Source organism: Thamnophis sirtalis, unplaced genomic scaffold, assembly GCF_051295495.1.
Source record: "Thamnophis sirtalis isolate CommonGarterSnake01/CBP01778 unplaced genomic scaffold, rThaSir2_p1.2 scaffold_5, whole genome shotgun sequence".
NCBI classification, from domain to species: domain Eukaryota; kingdom Metazoa; phylum Chordata; class Lepidosauria; order Squamata; family Natricidae; genus Thamnophis; species Thamnophis sirtalis.
In genome coordinates, this window is record NW_028261385.1 from 81,616,959 (window position 1) to 81,638,001 (window position 21,043).

Consider the following 21,043-nt stretch of genomic DNA (forward strand, 5'->3'; position numbering starts at 1 on the left):
TTTGCTGGTTCTCTGGGCTACTCAGAATTCTTGCTACTGGTTCTCCAGAACCTTTCAGAACCTGCTGAATTTTACCCCTGGTCTCAGCTCTGAGTGCTCCTACCATCGCTAGAACCATTTTGGCTTTTATTCTCCACATCCCCTTTAGTTCCTCCTTCAGGCTCTGGTACTTCTCTAGTTTCTCATACTCCTTCTTCCTGATGTTGCTGTCGCTTGATACCTCTACATATATCCATCGCCATTGTCTTCTGGCCCTTGTCTACTCCATGTCATTAGACTGACTGGTCGGTAGCTGCCTGTTTGTCTGGATCTGGAAGCCCCACATGATCTTATCCCTCTTATTCTCCACAACTTTCTGTGGAATCTCCTATCTGGATTTGGGAGGGTCTAATTCTAATGTACACTGTGTAAATGTTCCTGTACGCTATATGAGGTATTTGTTTGTGCCATTTAATGTATACTGCACCTGCAGCATACAGTTGCACCTGTTGGACCCTTCTCTGAAGCCCCTCTGCATAGTCTCATCTTGGTTCCTGTCTAGTGTGGTAGACCTCAGCTTTTATGAATTTGGTGCTTACTGCCTGTTCTTGTGCTTCTGGGATTATGCCTTAGTCTTTTAGATTGTGCCTAGTCTTAGTCTTTTAGATTGTGCCTAGTGTTTTAGTCTAGCCCTTTCCAGCCATTGGTAGGATTTTCCAATGGCTGCCCGCCTCAGCTATCTGTCATTGGTACATTCCATGTGGGGTCTTGACTCGCCATGGCACATACATACATACATACATACATACATACATACATACATACTCACTCACTCTTAATTTTTTCAGTGGTCAAGGGTCTCAAGGGTGGCATGGGAATATTATATGACAACTGCAGTTGGACCTCTGGCCATAAAAAAAATATTGGATTACTGAAAACCTCTGAGGGTTAAACAGTTAGAAAAGAATCACAGAACACTTATTGTCTATTTATGATAACTACAGCAAGATTATTGCATGGAAAGGAGGCATTGGGGTGAAGATGACAGAACTTGTTGAAATGGCTAAATTGAGTTGTTGAATTAGGGAAAAGAAAATCTACATTCATTTGTGACTGGAAACTCTTTATGGACTTTTTGCCTAAAAAAGAAAAAAAACATATGCTTATCATAATAAATGGGTATAATAATATATTGTATTACTGAAGAAATATACTCTATTGCTACTGCATTTTGGCAAACCACTTGCTCTGAAGTCTAGGTATGACCATGGATTGGGAGCTGCCCACACCTATCCTTGAGGAGCAGTGCACTCTCTTGATGGCAGTGTTTACTAATTCCCAAGAGTAAATTAGGATTGTCATCTACTCTTGAAATGTAAATTTTGCACTGCAGGACTGTGAAGAGAAGAGATCTTTACCTTCTCTGATGGGAATTGCACATTTTTCTAATAACAGCAAAATACAATTGGATAAAAGTGTCAGTTAGGTAACTCCACACAACCTGGAATGCTGGAAACCCGAAGCTCGTTTCCCCCCAAAGTGTCTTTATTGGGAATTAATAGAAATAAAACTGTTCGGCCTTAAAAAAACAAAAACCTGTAATAGCCCACCATATAATTAATGGGCAAAAGGAGGGAGGGAGGAGGCTTTGTCAGGCAGGGGATATTTATGAAAAGCTAACCATGAATAAGAGAAGTCTAGATCCTGCGTATTTTATAAAGGCAGCCAATATCCTCCCGCCTGGCTAATTGGTTGTCATAGAGTTGATATCAAGGAAAAGGAGTGTCCTTTCAGTCGTTCCGCAGCGACAGCCTTGTGAATAAAGCCCCTTTTCTCACTCTCACCTTTCCCTTCTTCCTTTGTTGCATTCAGCAAGTGTCAGGAGTAGGAAGCAGTGATTTGGTTAGGCTCTGAACTTAGGATGATAGGCACATTGATCTAAAGCTTGGGGCTTTCCTCTCAGCAGGCCACCTTGCTCTGTCATTAGCCTTGGTCCCAGAATTAGCGGCATTCTCACCAGCTGACCCGTACGACCCCAGAGGTCACACCAGAGTGTGGATGTTGGTTTTTTTTAATTCCCCCCAGGGTTTCTGAGCAGGTGTGAAACTTCCCCTGTTTGTTATTGGTTTATTATTGCACTTCTGTCACAGTGGGATTTGGGGAGAGAAAGAACTCTCAAAGGGTGGGGAAAGAAAGGCAAGAATCATGGGAGACTATGTTGAGCGAAAGTTTCATTAACATAAAAATGAAGTAGATGCCCGCACTGGCTGTAGCTATCTGTGTGTACATTTTTTTTTCCAGAGCAACAATTACTTTTCTTTTGAATTTCAACAGGGAAAAATGGGAATTTGGTGCTTATTTTTCTGGTTAGATGCTGGAAGGGTTGCCTTGAAAACATATTAGAGCAGGGATTTGGGGAGTAGTTATTTATTTATTTGGATTATTTAATTCAGAGATGCTTTCCTGGTAGAAAATATGAAAGAGTCCATAGGAAATTTTATCAACAATGACCATAATTAAATCATATTATTTTCAGAGCTACCCCTTTGGTGGAATGCTATTTCTGCTCTGGGCTTCTCAAAGGTGCTATTAATGTAATTTTATTATCAGTCTTTGTGCATGAGTTTTTCAGCTACAATTTTTTGGTTGAGGGGGGATGTGATTTAACACTCTAGTGTAACTGAAATTTGCTGATGGTGGCATTCATTGCTTTCAAGTTTAGGATTTGCATACTATTATCAATGTTTAGGTTCATTTTATATGTGTATATATTAAAACATATTAAATGTAACAATAGACAATATATAAAATGACTTAATAAAAAGTTGTTAAACATTTGTTTCAAACACTACCTTTTGGGAAAGTAGCAAGAGATGTATATATCTCAACCAAACACTTTGAAAGTTTTAAAAGAAACAAAGCCCAAATTCTTTGATTTAGAAAACTTTCCCCCATTGAATAAGACATGTAAGCAGTTCTTGTTTTGGCATGAAATTCAACCGAATCTTGAAGGTTTATTTATGTCGTATTTTAACTTTGGAAATAAAATAAAAAACTTGTTGAAAACAAAAATAATATCGCACTTTTACAACCTAATGTGTAAATTAGAAATAAATTGGAACTCAATCAGCTTTTTTTTACCTCAGTTTCCACTTTGGGTTGAAGATTGTTCACCATCTTTTTCTTTTTGTACTCAACCTGAAAATGTTGATAAATATAGTGATTACCTTAACAGATTTGGCAGGCCAATCAGAATGTTCTTCTGAGGGTTCTAATTTTTTTACTACTCGTTCTATGGGCGTGGCTTGGTGGATGTGGTGTGGCTTGGTGGCCGTGGCTTGGTGGCCATGGCAGGGGAAGGATACTGCAAAATCTCCCCATTCTGGGGCCAGCCAAAGGTGGCATTTTCCGGTTCTCTGAAGTACTCAAAATTTACGCTACCGGTTCTCCAGAACCTGTCAGAACCTGCTGGATTTCACCCCTGGTGTCACTCCATGTCTTGTTTCAGACTCTGTTGGTGGCTTGTACCAATTTCGGTGGGGGAGTGTTTTCTCTTTGCAGCATAGTAACCTTGGGGAGATGCAGCTTGGAACAATCCAGCCTCTAGGCATTTCTCAATCAATATTTTGTCTACACTTTACAGTAAAAACTCTGCATTCACCATTTGCCGATGCTGGTAATTATTTGGCTTTCTTTATGTGGAACTTGCCATAAGGTCTATGTCTGTGATGGCGAACATATGGATGCATGCCAGAGGTGGCAGGTCAGCTCTACCACGCATGCATGCGTACCTCCCGCTGGCCAGCTGGTTTTTGGGTCTCTGCCATGCGTGGGGATGGGATACATGTGTGTGTGTGGGATGCATGAGGACGATCACACATGCATGCATGGGGGTTGGGGTACACATGGGGGTGTTGCATGTGCTGCTGCACACGCACACTTTCAGCATGCAATGACAAAAAGGTTAGCCATCACTGGTCTATGTCATCACTACTGCCAACAAGAGTGGATGTCTGTGGTCAAAAACAGTTATTTTTTCTAAGCAATACAAGTGAATAATTGACGGGGGGGGCGGGGAAATCTAAGTTTGGTCTACTTATAATATTAAGAGGAAAAAGAGGAGGCAGCCAGTCTGCCCACCCGCCAACCAATCAATGGTTTAACCAATCAATAACAAGGACTTAATGCTGGCAGCCACAGTTACACAGCAATTGTAAATGTATTTTGCCAGGTGCATATGGAAGTGGGAAAGTGAGATTGGGGTGAGAAAGAGGGGAAAAAACAAAATTAGTTGTTGTGTGCTTGCAACAGCTCTGGGATTGGCCTAAGCAGATTGGAAGAGAGAATGAAAAGAACACCTGGGGGATCGATTTTCATTTTGATTTCGTTTTGACCCACTTGTCTGCTTTTGTGAAGATTCCAGCTGGAAGCAATGCAGCTGGGTACAATAGATTGCCTGGCACCTTGGCAACAGAGTGCATTCTGAAGTGTATTTGGCTGGCAGTGCCCAACAGTTAATACAACAGCTTAGAAATCTTTAGAAAATGAGAGTACTTAATGCTCTTCAATGGATATGATCCTCACCTTTGTTTTCTAACACTAGAAAAATGCTTCGCTTTTTTCTTTCTTTTTTTCTTTCTTTCTTTTTTTCTTTCTTTCTTTTTTTCTTTCTTTCTTTTTCTTTCTTTCTCTCCTTCCTTCCTTCCTTTTTTCTTTTTAAAAAAAATATGCCTCAGGTATTCCAAAATCAACTGGGCTTCTGAAGAGATACAGAGTTTGGGGAATGATATTACAGACACAGGTATGAAAGGCACAGTATAAATCTAACAAACAACTAAATCAAAGGCTTGAATTTGCAAGTGGTCACGAGGGTTGGGCATTTGTGTTTTTACTAATTTCAGACGACGTTTAAAAGAAAAGACAGCTGTGAGAAAACCGATATCCTCTGAAATTAAACCGTGGATAAGATTGTACGCCTGGAGTCACTGTATGCGAATTGGGCTACATAAATCTATTTTACGAATAAATAAAAAATCTCCTGCGGATTACCTGCTCTTCGGAAAAGGCAGAGTCTCCTGCACATACTAGATTCTATAAAAATATTAATATATCGTACAGTGGTGAAATTCAAATTTTTTTACTACCAGTTCTGTAAGCATGGCTTGGTGGCGTGGCAGGGGAAGGATGCTGCAAATCTCCATTCCCACCCCACTCTGGGGTCAGCCAGAGGTGGTATTTGTCGGTTCTATGAACTACTCAAAATTTCCGCTACCGGTTCTCCAGAACCTGTCAGAACCTGCTGAATTTCACCCCTGATATCGTATGCTTATGCATGCCATCACTCTATTCTCCTTAGGAGGTGACCAATACCGTTCACTAAAGGTAATTCTCAACATATAACCACAATTTATCCCAAAATTTCTATTGCTAGGAGATAGTTCTTAAGTGGCTTTTACCCCATTTTATGGCCTTTCTTGCCACAGTTGTTAAGTGAATCACTGCAGCGATTAAGTTAGTAACACGGTTGCTAAGTGAATCTGGCTTCCCCATTGACTTTGCTTGTCAGAAGGTCACCAAAGGGGATCACATGATCCTGGGACACTGGGTCATAAAAATGAACAGTTGGTAAGCACCCAAGTTTTGATCATGTGGCCATGGGGATGCTGCAATGGTCATGTGAAAAATAGCCATAAGGCATTTTTTCAGTGCTGTTGTAAAGTTGAATGGTCACTAAACAAATGATTGTAAGTTGAAGGCCACCTGTACACCACTCCTGTTTCCTACCTTGCAAGCAACCGTTGCTTCTATAAGATTCATGCACCCATTTGCATGTTATCTCTTCTCCTTTAAACTTCTCACCTTTTTCTCATCCTCTCATTAATGCTATGCGGCCATGATTTCCTCAGTTTTCCTCTTCCTCTTGACCTATTCAATTTCCTTTCATATATCTGTTTAGTGACCCTGTTCTCATTCATTCTATCTATATTGTCCCTTCACTTCAATGCATGTCTTTCATTCTGTTCATGCACTTTTGTATTCATTTCACATGTATTCAAAACCTGTTCATTCTTGACCCCATTTCTTCTTGTTTTACCACACATTTCTTAAGTATCCATTGTATTCAACTTCATTTTGTTTCTCCTGACATATCCAGCTTCAATTTCCAAATAAGAGACTCATGTTCTTAAACGGATGATTTTTGCTTCTTTCAACAAATATCCACACATCTCTAAGATCAGGCTAAGCCTCTACTTAACCCATAAATTATGGGACATTACATTGTTTTTTTTTTCTTATTTTCTGGTCAATGTTGAACCACTCACTAAGCTTTTCATTTATTCCCATGTGTCTTTTGCAGCCAGCATATACTACTTTTATTCAGTAACCAATTTTCAAATCCATATTTGTGCAATTTGTTTCATAATACAAGCCTATTTCACTTTTATCAAATAATTTCTCTAAACAAGTTATTCTTTTTGGAGGCCAATGAATCTGATCAAAGTTATAGAGATAAATGTACATAAACACATGCACATAAAATGTTGCCCAGACTTTATTTTTTTGCACTGGAAAATGATTTTGTTCATATAGATAGAATATATATATATATATATATATATATATATATATATATATATATATATATATATATATATATATATATATATATATATATATATATATATATATATATATATATATATATATATATATATATATATATATATACAAAGAATAAAATTTCTCTCACTTTTAATGCAAATATTAATTGATGTTTTCTAAACAAATTGAAATAAACTCAAAGTGTGCAAATAACATAAAATCTAAACTTTAACCCTGCTCAAAAGTAAATTTTAATGAAAAGACTGTGATTATTTGGCTTGAATAAACTGAAATTATAGTGTAGTCTTTAACATGACATATGATTTCTGACAGTCAATTATTTTCAATTTTTCAGACTGAAGGCAACCACTGTTATAAACTGTGCTCTAAAGGTATGTAATGGTAAACAAAATTAGAATAGTTATAGGTTACTTTGTTATATACGACTAAGATTATATCAAGGAGTTCCAGAAGTCTACATGACACTTTGAGTTGAATTAATTTCTATTGTCCTCAAGTCAATAAGTGGCAAAGTTTGAATCACGGATGCTCTCCATGTCAAAAAAGACATGATTTCCAATCTGTGTTTCAGTTTTGAAGCAATGTTCAAAAGAATCATACAAAGTTTCCACATATCTGCAAGACTTCTGCTTGCAGAAAAGCTGTCTTTTGTCTTCCTTAACTTCAGACTGCAATAAACCCTTTATTTAGGACTAGACATTTAGCATAATTCTCTGCAGTTTGGCTAAACATCTCATGTGGTGTTTTTTTTAGCAGCATCCACAGTGGTGCTTGCAGGGCCTTAACCCACAAAATGTACCCTGGCCCAAAATTGTATCTGTCAAGTAAACCAAGCCATGAATGAACTCTTCTATTTCAAATTGTTCTGAGAGTTGGTTTCCTTTGCCTCTTTAAAAAAACCAATTAAACTTGCCCATAAGTTCTTCTGCTTTAAGAGTTGCTCTGTGAAAAGCCAACAAACCTCTTAGCAGAGATGAAGTTTATATTCGGTTCTCATTTTTTGACACTACTTTAGAGATTCAAGGTGCTGCTGATGAAGAAGTTGATGACTTCCAGTAATATAGTATAATATAGTTGTATAGGGCACTGCACACTAGAACAACAAGACACAAGGACAGTTTCCCCCCCGAATGCCATCACTCCGCTAAACAACTAATTCCCACAACACTGTCAAATTATTTACTAAGACTGTATTGCTATTATTCTTCTTATCCATAAGTGGGAAGAGATAGTACCTATCTCTTCCCACTTATGACTATAACCATGTTGCTTGTATCTTTACAATTTATATTGTTTTATTTGTTTCATAGTATGATTTGATTGCTCATTAGTAACCTATGACTATCCGTTATATCTTATGATTCTTGATGAATGTATTTTATTCTCCTTATGTACACTGAGCGCATATGCACTAAAGACAAATTCCTCGTGTGTCCAATCACACTTGGCCAATAAAGAATTCAATTCAATTCTGTTCTTCCCTCACAATAATTTGGCTGACATTCCAACACTCAGGCTGGGGGGTCAAATTTTATACCCCTCAGACAGGGTCCGTAACTTAGGAGTCCTCCTGGATTCACAGCTGACTTTCGACCATCAGCTGTCGGCTGTGACCAGGGGGGCATTTGCCCAGGTTCGCCTGGTCCGACAGTTGCGGCCCTACCTGAACCGGGAGGCTCTCGCAACAGTCACTCGAGCCCTTGTGATCTCTAGGCTGGAATACTGCAATGGGTTCTACATGGGGTTGCCCTTGAAGAGCATCCGGAGACTGCAGTTAGTCCAGAATGCAGCCGCGCGAGTGATAGTGGGCGCACCGCGGTTCGCCCACATTACACCCATCCTCCGCGAGCTGCACTGGCTACCTGTCGGTCTCCGGGTGCGCTTCAGGGTACTGATGACCACCTTTAAAGCACTCCATGGTAGTGGATCTGGATACTTGAGAGACCGCCTTCTGCCGATTACCTCCCTCCGACCGATTAGATCACACAGGCTGGGCCTCCTCCGGATTCCATCCGCCAGTCAATGTTGACTGGCGACTACACGGAGGAGAGCCTTTTCTGTTGCAGCTCCGACCCTGTGGAACGACCTCCCCGTCGAGATTCGTACCCTCACCACCATCCAGACCTTCCGCACAGCCCTCAAGACCTGGCTCTCCCAGCAGGCCTGGGGATAGGTTTCCAATTTACCCGCCCGAGTGTTGACTGTTGAATGCATGTTGTGGTTTTACCATTTTATTTTTGGTCACTTATTGTTTGTCCCTTGTTGCTGCACACCCTTCCCTTATGATTGTAAGCCGCCCTGAGTCCCCTCAGGGAGAAGGGCGGCCTATAAGTCTTAATAAAATGACTCAAAAAAAAATGTTCTGTTCTGTTCTGTTCTATTCTATTCTATTCTATTCTATTCTATGGCTGTGATCTATTTTCCTTCTTTCTATTTGGGCAAAGAGCTGAGCTGTTGAAACCAAGTTGCTGTCTACCTGGGTTTGAAAGATTTGACTGAAAAAGTCAGTGGAAAAATAATATTCCAGATTTCTGCCCCCTTTTAATTCAGATTATTGACAAAACTCAGTAATACAACTAAGCTTTGTATGATTTATATATCCTAGATATATAAAAGGACTTTCTTCCTTTTATTCTGATGAATCAGAAGCACTTTTTCCTTTTGAACTTCAATCTCTAACCTTATCAACTCTAAGTGTATTTGTGTATGCATGTCATGATACAAGCTGAACAAATGTGAACTCTGTTCTAATTCTAAGCCTCCCTACTCTTCCTACTTCTAGAGTTAAGAAAGGGCTTACAAGTGAGAAGATCTCCTCTTTTTTTAGTTAAGTCAGATGATTGGCAGCTGGTCATGGCCTAGTTGCTGATCCTTTGTACAGGAAAACTGTTGATCCCCCCCCCCCCCCGCCCCATTCTTCCGGCACCTAATCATACCATCTGTGGATATGTCCCACATGTTCCTATTTCTCTTCTTCCATGAATTGGGCCATCAAATGTTTCATGGATTTCTAATACTCACAAACTGACATACTTTTGCCTAATCGCATTATAATTTGCCTAATAGCATTATAAGATACTGAACTGATTTTATACAGATTTTGCCTAATTGTATTAGCATTATAAGATACTGAACTGAAACTGATAGTCTATCACAGGGGTCTTCAAATGTGGCCAATTTAACTCCCAGAATTCCCTAGCCAGTTGAAATCCACAAGTCTTAAAGTTGCCCAGTTTGGAGACCCCCTAGTGTATCTTCAACACTTGCTCAAACATGTTAAGGTCATAGACTTACAACAGCTTGTTTAGTGACCGTTTGAAGCTACAATAGCACTGAGAAAAAGGAATTATGACTGTTTTTCACACCTAGAACAGCTGAAGCATCCCCATGGTCATGTGATCAAAATGTGAATGCTTGGCAATTGACTCATATTTACGATGGTTGCAGTGTCCTGGGGTCATGTGATCACCTTTTGTGACCTTCTGATGAACAAAATCAATGGGGAAGGCAGATTCATTTAACAACTTTGTTACTATCATAACAACCGCAGTGATTCCCTTAACAACGGTGGTGAGAAAAGTCATAAAATCAGCTAAGAATTCACTTAACAACTGTCTCACTTAGCAACATAAATGTTGGGCTCAATTGTGGTCATAAGTCAAGGACTACCTGTATTCTTCTTCTTATCCTTCCTATTACCTATCTCTTCCCACGTGATTATATCATGTTGCTTGTATTTTTACGATTTATATTGTTCTGTTTGTTTCCTAATATGATTTGATTGCTTATCAGTATTCTATGACAATCACTAAGTGTTGTATCTTATGATTCTTGATGAATGCACTTTTTCCTTTTATGTACACTGAGAGCATATGCACCAAAGACAAATTCCTTGTGTGTCCAATAAAACACTGGCCAATAAAGAATTATATTCTATTCTATTAGATATTTGAACTAATCACTTCAATTTCCAAGGGTTTTTTTTTGTCCAGAGTCCTCCTAGGATTTATAAGGCTTTGGTCATTCTACATCGGCTTACTCCTTTGAGCATCATTTCCAGATAGAAGCTAATGCAGGTTCCCAGCCCCTTATCAGCATAACGAGTGGAAAACTGTATGGTTTGGGTGATTGCACAGATACATGATCAGCCAGTGAGAGGCAAGCTCATCGCACACTGTCTCGTTTAATTTTGCCTGAGGACAATTCATTATAATTGTTCAGGGTATCATTGCTTAGAAATGATTTCAGAGTCAGGTTGTTCAATTAGATGCTTACACTCTTCTAGCTGAAGGTAAACAGATGCCTACATGAAGCTAATAAGCAGACAGTCAGGAATATACGGCTCTCTTATGTACCCTTTTCAAAATAGGCCTCCAGTTAATGCAATGCAGCTATTTTAGCTTTAAAAGTACTGAAAACGACCATATATAAAAAGAGACAAAGGAATGAAAATTTCAGTCTTATTCCAATACACACAGAAATGATCATTTCTGGCCTTTGTGGAGATAGGAAACAGAAACAATATATTTGTAAAGTTGGTCTGGATATATTTATTTAAAGCAGTGTGTTGGAAAGGCTATATATTTATGCATATTTATGTCTGGAAACCAAAGGAATTTCCTCAGTGAAGCATCTGTGGCCCTTCTTCACGAATATTAACTCCCTACTTAGAAATTCATTGTAATCAAGAAGCAAAAAAAATATTATTGACAAGGTTTGAAAATATAAGAATGAATGATATATTATCCCCCACAGCAAAGAGAAGCGGAAATGGTTAATGATTTTTATTCAATCCAAAGAAGAGAATATATTTAATTTTGTCCCAATTTTGAAATGGCTTCCAGATTTGATGCTTACAATGGGGAAAAAATGAAATTGATTTTGTTTTTGTAAACTAGACAGGCTTATTATTATAGAAATGGCATGTGCATACTGTTGTGTAAAAGCAAAAAGTTGTGGTTGTAATGTTGTTACCTTCTACTGTTCTAAAGAGTCAGATGTCAGGGGGGCAGGCTAACGTCGCAACGACATGACATGCAATCTTGGAGCTCCAAGATTGCTGTCGATATCTCTGCTGCTGGATGGTCCTTTTGGACCCAAACCGTCCCGTAGAGACGGTGATAGAGAAGGATACATCCTGCTGATTTCAGGGACATCGAAAAGTCCCTGATTGATCCAGGAGAAGCTCTTTTTTCTGGCAACAATGAGAAGCAACCATTAAGCTGCAGAAGGTTGGGACAGCCCTTGAATGGAAGAAAAGCAGGAGAGAGAGTGTGTGTCGAAATGGTGAGATAAATTTTTACTATTAGAGTACACCCAAAAAGACTTAGAGCAAAATTAAAATTGAAGACAGAAGAGAGTAAGTGGTGAATTAAGCCTGTATTAAACTTAGGGTGTTATCCTTTTTTAACTTTGGTTTTTTTTGGCGGGATGGAATTTTTACAAATGCCTCTTACTTTTTAAATTGGACTGCTTTTCTTTTTTTCTTCTTCTATTTTTTCCTTTTTTCATATTGGTGGATTATGAATTCCTTTCCTTTCTTTTTTCAACACTCAGCTGGATTGTCTTTTTTTTAAAGAATTTCTTTCCCCCCCCTAAGCTTGGAATCTAAAGAGAGGGGTAAAAGCAGAGGAAACAGAAGTAATGGTGCCACCTAGAGGCTGAGAGGCTTGGAAACACCTAGAGGCTGAGAGGCTTTGTTATAAAAGATAAATAACTATATAGAATAAAATATAAAGATGTAATACTATCAGATGATTTCAGGATGATGTAATGAAATTCCATAATATAAATTTATTTTAAATTTAGAATACTTTACATAACGATGTAATAATCAGTTATAGTCACATGAATGTTTAATAATCATAATAATTGTATACATATATATTAGATTGACTTTATGTAAATTGCAAGTGAAGACTGTTGTGAGGAAGCACAAAAGTTTTGTAACCAATTGACATACTGTAAGTAATTGGAAAAGGGTTTTTATACTTTGTGTGTGTTTATGTTTGTTTGTTTTATGTTTGTTTAAAACTAAAAAAAAAAAGAGTAGGATGTCAGTGCCTTTTTCTTTTCTATATTTAGAAAAGAATCCCTTCTTTTTCCCTACCTCTCTTCTTACTTTTTCATGCTTTTCCCCCCTTTGTATTTTATACCTCAATAAACTAATAAAAAAGTTAAAAGCAAAAGTCCTCAAATATTTGGAGTTCCTGTCAGTGCTAATACTCACAAAGAGTGGCTGTTCCTCTGGAACAGTTAACAGATCTGCCTCAGCTATTGAAACCTGGGTAAACAAGAAAGGAATGTACAGGTAGCTCTCGATCTACAACCACAATTGAGTTCAAAATTTCCATTGCCAAGCAAGGGAGTTGTTAAGTGAGTTTGGCCCCATTTTATTTTTTATTTTGCTATATTTTTTATTTTGCTATATTTGTTAAGTGAATTCTCTGATCATTAAGTGAATCTGGCTTCCCCCTTTCCCACTGACTTTGCTTGATGGAAGGTAGCAGGGAAGGTTAGAAATAGCAATCAAATGACTTCAGGACAAGTGCAGCTGTCATAAATAACATGCCAGCTGTCAAATCTTGATCATGTGGGAATGCTTCAACGCTTGTTGGTCATAAGTCCCTTTTCTCACTGCCATTGTAAGTTCGAATGGTCATTCAATGGATGGTTGTAAGTTCAGGACTACCTGTATTGCAGGCTTAGACAATCATTTCAGGAAGTGGTCAGCCTTGTTTTGAAACTCAATTTCTAACATTGTCTATGATGGCTCTTAAAACCAAACAAAAAGCATCCTCTTATTATCACAGCAACAAAAGCCTTAAAAATGTGTTTGAAGTGTGCAGTTTTAAACATAGATATAGAATACAATATGGTGGCTTAGTAGAAGACAAATGTTTTTATATTCATGCTGGGCAAGCAATAAAATCATGGGTTGAGCCAAGTTGGAAAATAGCTTTTAGTACATGTACTCCCGGCCTGAATCAGGAAGGCTCAATGTGCTTTATATTATTTATCTGCACTAGAGAACTATTCTCTGGCTAGATTCACACATTGAGCTGGGAATATGACCATTAAATATCAGTCTAATACTTCAAACAAACTAAAGCACCTTATTTCTGAGAATAGTATATAAACAGCAATCAATAAGGTCTTCTGTCAAGTCTGAATTCTTGTACAGGGCATAGGAAATGGCCTTCAAGGACAGACAGAAGAGCTGTCAACTAAGGCAACAGTCAAATAAGTCAATGAGGCCAATAAAGTTGAGAAAGCATTTCAAGCATGACCCTTCCTTGTTCACATGAGGGTAGAGTGAGGGCAGAGGAAAGCTCATTCAGACTTGCACGATTGTCTTTTTATAGCTATTACAATAAAAGTAATCCTGACCCAGATACAATTGGTTTCTTATTCTGCTCTAACTTGCCTGGCTTGCCAATTGTTTTCAGATTTTTTGTGCCAAATGTGCTCTTTCAAGAGGCAACTAGATTTTCTGGTTTTTTTTTCCCCTTTGAAGACGTTTCCCTGCTCATCCAAGAAACTTCTTTAGCTTGGATTTTTTGTTTATCCCCACTGAAGGGAATATATTTGCGAAGTTTGGTTGTATAGCACCATGAACGTAAGGGATTTTTTTTTTTAAAAAAAGTCAAGCCTGCTTAATGGAAGACGGTTTGGTGCGCCACTGCTTTTTCCTGAGATCAGCATGCATCTGAATGCAGGCTCACCTGCCTGACATGGGTTGGTGTTGGAAGGTGTCAAGGGAAAAAAAAAAAGATAAAGGTGACACAGTTCCGGAGTGCTTTTCACACATACATGTATTTCTGAGGCTAAAAAGTGGAGATGTTTCTTGGCACCTCTAGAAGCGTACAATAGTGCAACCAACCCACAGACACAAACACTCACTTCCAACTCCTCTCAAAGGTGCTTTTTTCAAGAGGTTACTGGACTTTCTGGTTTTTCTTTAAAGATGTTTCGCTTCTCATCCAAGGAGGTTATTCAGCTTCTGAAGAAACTTTTTCTTCAGCTTTTCAAGAGCTGAAGAAGCTTCTTGGATGTGCATAGGCAAATTCAAGGTCCTTTTCTAACTCTTCTCATGTCCCAAAGGTGCTTTTGTTCAAGAGGCAAAAGGATTTTCTGATTTTTCTTTGAAGACATTTCGCTTCTCCTCCAAGAAGCTTCTCCAGCTCTGAGCTGGAGAAGCTTCTTGGATGAGAAGCCAAACCTCTTCAAAGACAAAACAAAGAGAGTCCAGTTCTTCTTGGATGAGAAGCCAAACCTCTTCAAAGACAAAACAAAGAGAGTCCAGTTCTTCTTGGATGAGAAGCCAAACCTCTTCAAAGACAAAACAAAGAGAGCCCAGTTGCCTTTTGGGGGAAAAAAAAGCACTTTTGGGGCAACCATGACCTGCTGGACGACTGAGAATCTCCAGAGAGACACTTCCAAGTCGGCCAGAGAGTTAGATTCCCCCGTCACTTCGGTCTTGGTGGGCGGCTCCCTGCTCTCAAGTGGGCGGACACCCCGCCAGCCACTCTCTCGGGGTCTGCGGGGGGCCAGCGCCCGATCACACTCGCGCAAAAGCGAATCGCACTCGCGCCTTCGGAGGAACTACCGTGCGCTGCTCCCGATTCACGGACTCATGGCGACGAGCAACCCGCCTCTCCTGCCCCCACCAGGGCTGCCCGTTTCGGTGCCCAGAGCACCTTCGGCAGCGGCGGGAGTCCCCATGCCGCCCACCTTCCTTCGCCCTCCTAGCTTCTTCGTGCGCGCCGCGGCCGCCGCGGCTGCAGCGGCGGCAGCAGCCGCCGCCACCGCAGGCAATCCCTCCAGCTGCTACGCGCAGGCGGCGGTGGGGCTGGAGCGCGGCGTGTGTTATCCGCGCACGCCGAAGTGCGCCCGCTGCCGCAACCACGGCGTGGTGTCGGCGCTGAAGGGCCACAAGCGCTTCTGCCGCTGGCGGGACTGTGGTTGCGCCAAGTGCTCGCTCATAGCGGAGCGGCAACGCGTGATGGCCGCCCAGGTGGCGTTGCGCAGGCAGCAAGCGCAGGAGGAGATCGACGCGCGGGCCGGCGGCGGCGGCGGCGGAACTCACCCCAACCAGCAGCAAAAGCGGACGCCTGTTGCGGTCCGTCTGAGCCCCGGGAGCCAGGCGGCCGGCGACGCCGGCGCTGAAAGCGAGCCTGCTGCTAAGAGTTTCTGCCCGGTGTTCCAGCGCGCGCGAAGAGGTGGGATTTCCCTCGATGTTTGGGGTTAAATTTCCATAAAAAGTGGTGGGGAGCGGGCAGAAAGAAAATCCCCCGAACTCAATCAACCGCGGCTGATTCCACCTTAAAGGGCTTTAAGTCAGAGGTGAGAAATTGGTGGCGTTTCAGTAGGCCTGGTTCGCAAGAGCTTATGTCTGAACGGTGAATAATCCAGGATTTTGGCAAATATAATTAAGCATCTCTTGTGGGGAAAGGAGAATCACTAGTTCTTTCCCCCCAAGTTTTAAGTTTTAGGTTTCTTCAGAGATCAGAGGGAGATCACGGAGAATGATGGGGATGGTATCTTTGAAGTGTGTGCAGCTTGTGCAATAATGTGTTTTGATAGCAATTTGTGATAGGACTGATAGAATTTTCTTTTTTCTTTTGTTTTTAGTGACCTTCAAGGCTAATAATAGCTATCAGTGAGTATTTAATGTGAGTTATAGTGTGCAGCTCAAATCCTTTTTGGATTATGAAGATTATCCATTACTTAATTAATTGTTATTTAGTCTTAGTGAAGAAACACCTTAGGAAACTAGTAATCATTTTGCTTGATGTAATAGATTGTAAAGTAGGAATCTGCCTTTCCTGTGGTTATAAAGGGAGGGAGGGAGGGAGGGAGGGAGGGAGGGAGGGAGGAAGGAAGGAAGGAAGGAAGGAAGGAAGGAAGGAAGGAAGGAAGGAAGGAAAAAGAACCACAGCTCAACTCTGTGTATTGCTGGAATTGAAATGAACTATAGATAGAATCCATTGATCTCTGTAAGATGCATTCATCTAAATGGTCTTGGGTTGGCACAATAATTTATATTAGAAAGAATATGAACTCTCTTTTTAGGCTCAAAATGTTAAAAATTATTTTTAATAGCATTATAGCTCTTCTTCCATCTCAAACACATCCACATTCTGGCACTTCCCAGAATGTGTTAAGATTGTGGCTTTTCATCATGTTCCATAGCATGGATTATTGGAGAAGTTGCATTTTTAATCTTGCGTGCAGGTTGGCCATTTGCTTACATTTTATGGAAAATATGAATGCTTGGAAAAATAGTTTATAACATTATAATTCTAAAAATTATACAAAGGTATTATTAATGTTGCAAGCATTTGACACTGCATGTATACTAACAAAACAGAATATGTTGCTTGTTCCAAGGCAAATGAACTAAATCTATGAGCTGGCCTTCGTATGGGCAATTGTAGTATGTAAAGATGCAAAGCACCAAGAAATTATCTTGGAAAAGCTCTGTTAAAAAGTAATGGGTATTATAGTTTTCTTTTAGTGCTCTCATTAATTTAAATGGTCTTTCTGCAAATCAGCTTGTGTTGTAGGAAATCTATGTAGGCAGAAGAACAAGTTGTATGGAAAAAGCATGGAAACATTATTTTCTTCTTTATGAATGACAAAAGCACATTATCCCATTTCGACAATTTACTTTCAGATACAGTAGATTTTAAGCACTTGGGAGCGACTTCACATATCCTGTGTAGATATATTGCTTCCATTTTACGATTTCCATGTTGTACTGCTGTAGTGTTTTTACTTTTTGCAGTAAGTGCATTGTTTTGTTTCATACTCTGTACATGTAAACAATCCTTCTTGGATATTTCATAATAGGTGCCAAAAATGGGATATATACATCGTATGCCATGCACATAGCAACTTGTGACTTGTGCACTTGTGCACTTGCGGTAACAAGGAGGTATGTGCAGTGAAAGGAAGAGTTTTTAAAGATACTGAATTGTGTACATATAATATTGAATAGATGATGTGATTCCATAACTGGTAATGCCTAGAGGCCTTAGGGTGTTTATATGAGAAAGCGGTAGATGAATCAGATATATTGTAATAAATTGAGTATTTGGTTGCATTTTTCCCCCATTAGAAGAGAAGATTCAGAAGTATGACTTCTACTGCAGTGAATCGGGCACTTCTGTAGTCCATTTGCTTACACCCTCCCTGACATCTTCTGAAGCTGCTGGAAGTAATCAAGAGAAGCCATCTAAGACGCAGACTTTAAATAAAGAGATAGCTTTATCGGGTACTGATGAATCTTTAGAAGGAACTGACAGCCCAGCCTCTTTGTCTTCGTCGGACATGGAATCTGGAAACGAAAGCGAGTGTCCCAAGGATTTTGTTCCCTGTGATGCCAGCGTCCCTCCTGCTGCTGCTATTGCTTCTGTTGCTGACAGTGCCTTAAAGCGCAGAGACCCCCTTAATATTCTTACCAAGGTCTTTCCTAATCACAAACCAAGCAGGTTGGAAAGGGTTCTGCAGCTCTGTAGAGGAGACATAGTCCAAGCTATAGAGCAGATCCTGAATGCCAGCGAACACAGGCCAGGATTCCGAGAGCTTGCAATCCCAGTCTTGCCCGAATGCAGTGCTTTCCAGAGACCTTCTGATTTTGGCCTCGGAGTAGATGTCGCAGCAGCGCTTGGCAATAAATCAGCATTTGTTCCTCTTCAAACCAGCTCGGCCTCTTCCAGGAGAGAGATGAATTTTTATGGCTTAAGCCCTAGACTGGGAATTGGACCTCTAAGAGTGACTTATTCTCCCCCAGGAAGAGCTTTACCTGGATTGATGGCACCATACCTGAGGACTGGCTTGTTTCCTGCTTTTCCTTTTCATCCAGTGGTGGACTCTTCCTTCTCAGGAGTGATCAAAGATGCAGCTTATTCCCCCAGTGAAGACAAGTTTTTCAGTACCAAGATGTACGCCAGATTAAATGATGAACGCAAATAGCATTTCGATCAAAAATTACTTTTTCTTATTCTAATTTGTTCAGTTGTGCTGATACTCATCATGGAGACCGATTCTTAAATGTACATCCAATAAAGAACAAATTAGTATTAAATCCTTCATTAAAAAAAAAGAGGCTGCCACAGGATTCTTTCTCTAAAATCAGTTGAAATTGGACATATAATAATTTGAAAATGGAGAGATTTCTGGAGTGTCAACCATGAAAAATTATTAGAAGCAAAATTGATATGGAACATTATATATTAACATATAATTTCATCTCATTTGAATCTTTGGAAGAAAAAAAATGGTGACACTTGGAGACTGAAAGTTGAAAAGCCAAGAGTAACATGAAAAACTCCAGAAAATCAAAACTTTTGTCTTTTGTATTTTGAAAAGGATTGTCTTTTGCATTTTCAAAATATTTGATACGTTTCTTTTCTTTTTTTACTTGAAATGTAGTTCTTTGAAATCAAGAAATAGTTTTCCAAATATAGACTCTTGATTTCTTTTTAATGAAACAGTTTTTGAAATATGTAGTACATGTCTCTGATCAACTGTTGTAACAAAATTGGTAAATGATTTTGGATATAAGCAGTCTTTTTAGACTAAAGATATTATGCCTTAATTATGTTTGTATATGGATAGAAGAATTGAAGGAATTGCCTGGTTAAAAAATAATTCTGAATTATGGTTTAGAATAATGTGATTGAGATTCAAGCTCACGTTCTTTTCTTTTAACCTATATGAATAATAATGAAGATTGGAAAATCTTTTATTTTGCATTACTAGGTATATTAACATTAAATCTGCCAACTGCAGTTATACTGTGGCTGGGTCCACACATTATACTGTCATAGTTTGCTCAAACTGTGATTTTAATAGCCTGTTATCTCCAGGTTCACACAATGTGTTAAGTGAAAATGGCTTAGTGCAACATGTGAATCTGCAAATCAGGGTTTGTTTGTGCTAAACAGTGGCTTTTTAAATAATGGTTTATTAAATAATCCACAAGTTTATTTGCAAACAAAGCTTAACCTAAGACAACGATGGCCATCTTGCCAATGGGTAGCACCCATTTCTGCAAAATATTGACTTACCAAAATATGGCAGAAATGTGACCACATTTCCGTGCCCTAGTTTTTCTGGGGTGAGAGGACCCTCAAGATTAACAGTGGGCTGAGAACTTTCTGCTCACATTCCCACCTATAACTCCCCTGTAACAGTCCCCTCCTAAAGTCTTAGACCAAATTTAACCTGTTTTGGGAGAGGGGATTTAAGAGTGGAAATAAGAACATGAGGTATCTGGGAGCCAAATTTCTTCTATCTTGAAATTCCCATGCAATCAAGCCAAACCAAACAAACCACTTTATGTTGTAACAGGGTTTGTGAATACAGCCGTTATACCATATAGTACATATATATACATACATATACTGTATGTTACGTGACAGAAAACAATTTTGGAAACTTAAAGGATTTTTTTTTTTAGATTAGACATTTTGTCTGTGGAAGGAGAAAAGAAAAACAGATGACACTCTCAAGAATCATTTCTGTAATACAAAACCTTAGTTTCTGGCTACCAACACATGGACTGCTGCTTCTATGTGACTCACATATGTATAGGCCCACGATAGATTTCTGATTCTGAAGTTAAAACTGGCAACATGGATGCAAATCAAGGGATGATAGAAACTTTTGGAGAACAAATGGGTCACACATGTAGTAATATATGTGGATTAATAAAATAATGAATTAACTTGTAGGAAGATGATAGCTGGTTTGTTGATTTATGGGACTTTCTACTTCAAAATTCCACATTGTAAATGGTTAAAAGCAAGCTTTTTTTAAAAAGCACAAAATGATTCAGCAAAACAATTACTCTAGCCTACCTGACCAAAATACTACTTTTTGCATTTATAGATGGGTTTTACTATGGGTGAGGATTTATCTGTTTTAAATACATTCAAAATATGTCCATTATTGCCCAAAGAAACCTCTTGTTTACATTACCCAATACTTAGTATACTTCTTAAGATTTGGTGTGTGTTCATTTAGAAAGCTTTTGTTGTTAATTTGGGCTTGTAGCCCAGCCCTAGACAATAACTAATAAAATTATGAAAATTTTATTATTTTATTTAAAATAAAATAATAAAATCTTTAACAAATTTGCGGATGGGTATTACTGTCCTTGCTCCTTCACTAAAATGGCTCAACATTAATTTTGTCAAGTTTTATTTCTTGTGCTCTGAAAATTTTCTTCAATGGAATTAGGTTCCAAAGTTAGTCATCACCATCTTGTGGCTGCTTGCGATCATTACATGTTTAAAAAACACCCCCCCCTTTATTTTAGCTGTGAGTAATGAAACTATTAAGAAGTATATTTTGCATTCATTAAAATGATAAGCAATGATGGATTGAGCAGCCCATAAGCAAGCATTTCGTTGTCACAGCAGATAGGTGG

At 39.2% G+C, this 21,043-nt stretch overlaps 1 protein-coding gene across 1 annotated transcript; it reads left to right on the plus strand.

Annotated features, from left to right (window-relative positions):
* The first annotated feature begins 15,238 nt into the window (after window positions 1–15,238).
* DMRTA1 (DMRT like family A1) lies at window positions 15,239–20,348 on the plus strand. Its single transcript, XM_087717009.1, has 2 exons — window positions 15,239–15,824; window positions 17,726–20,348. Exons 1-2 carry the CDS (start codon window positions 15,239–15,241, stop codon window positions 18,580–18,582), a joined length of 1,443 nt encoding a protein of 480 aa, XP_087573135.1. The 3' UTR covers window positions 18,583–20,348.
* The last annotated feature ends 695 nt before the right edge of the window (window positions 20,349–21,043 follow it).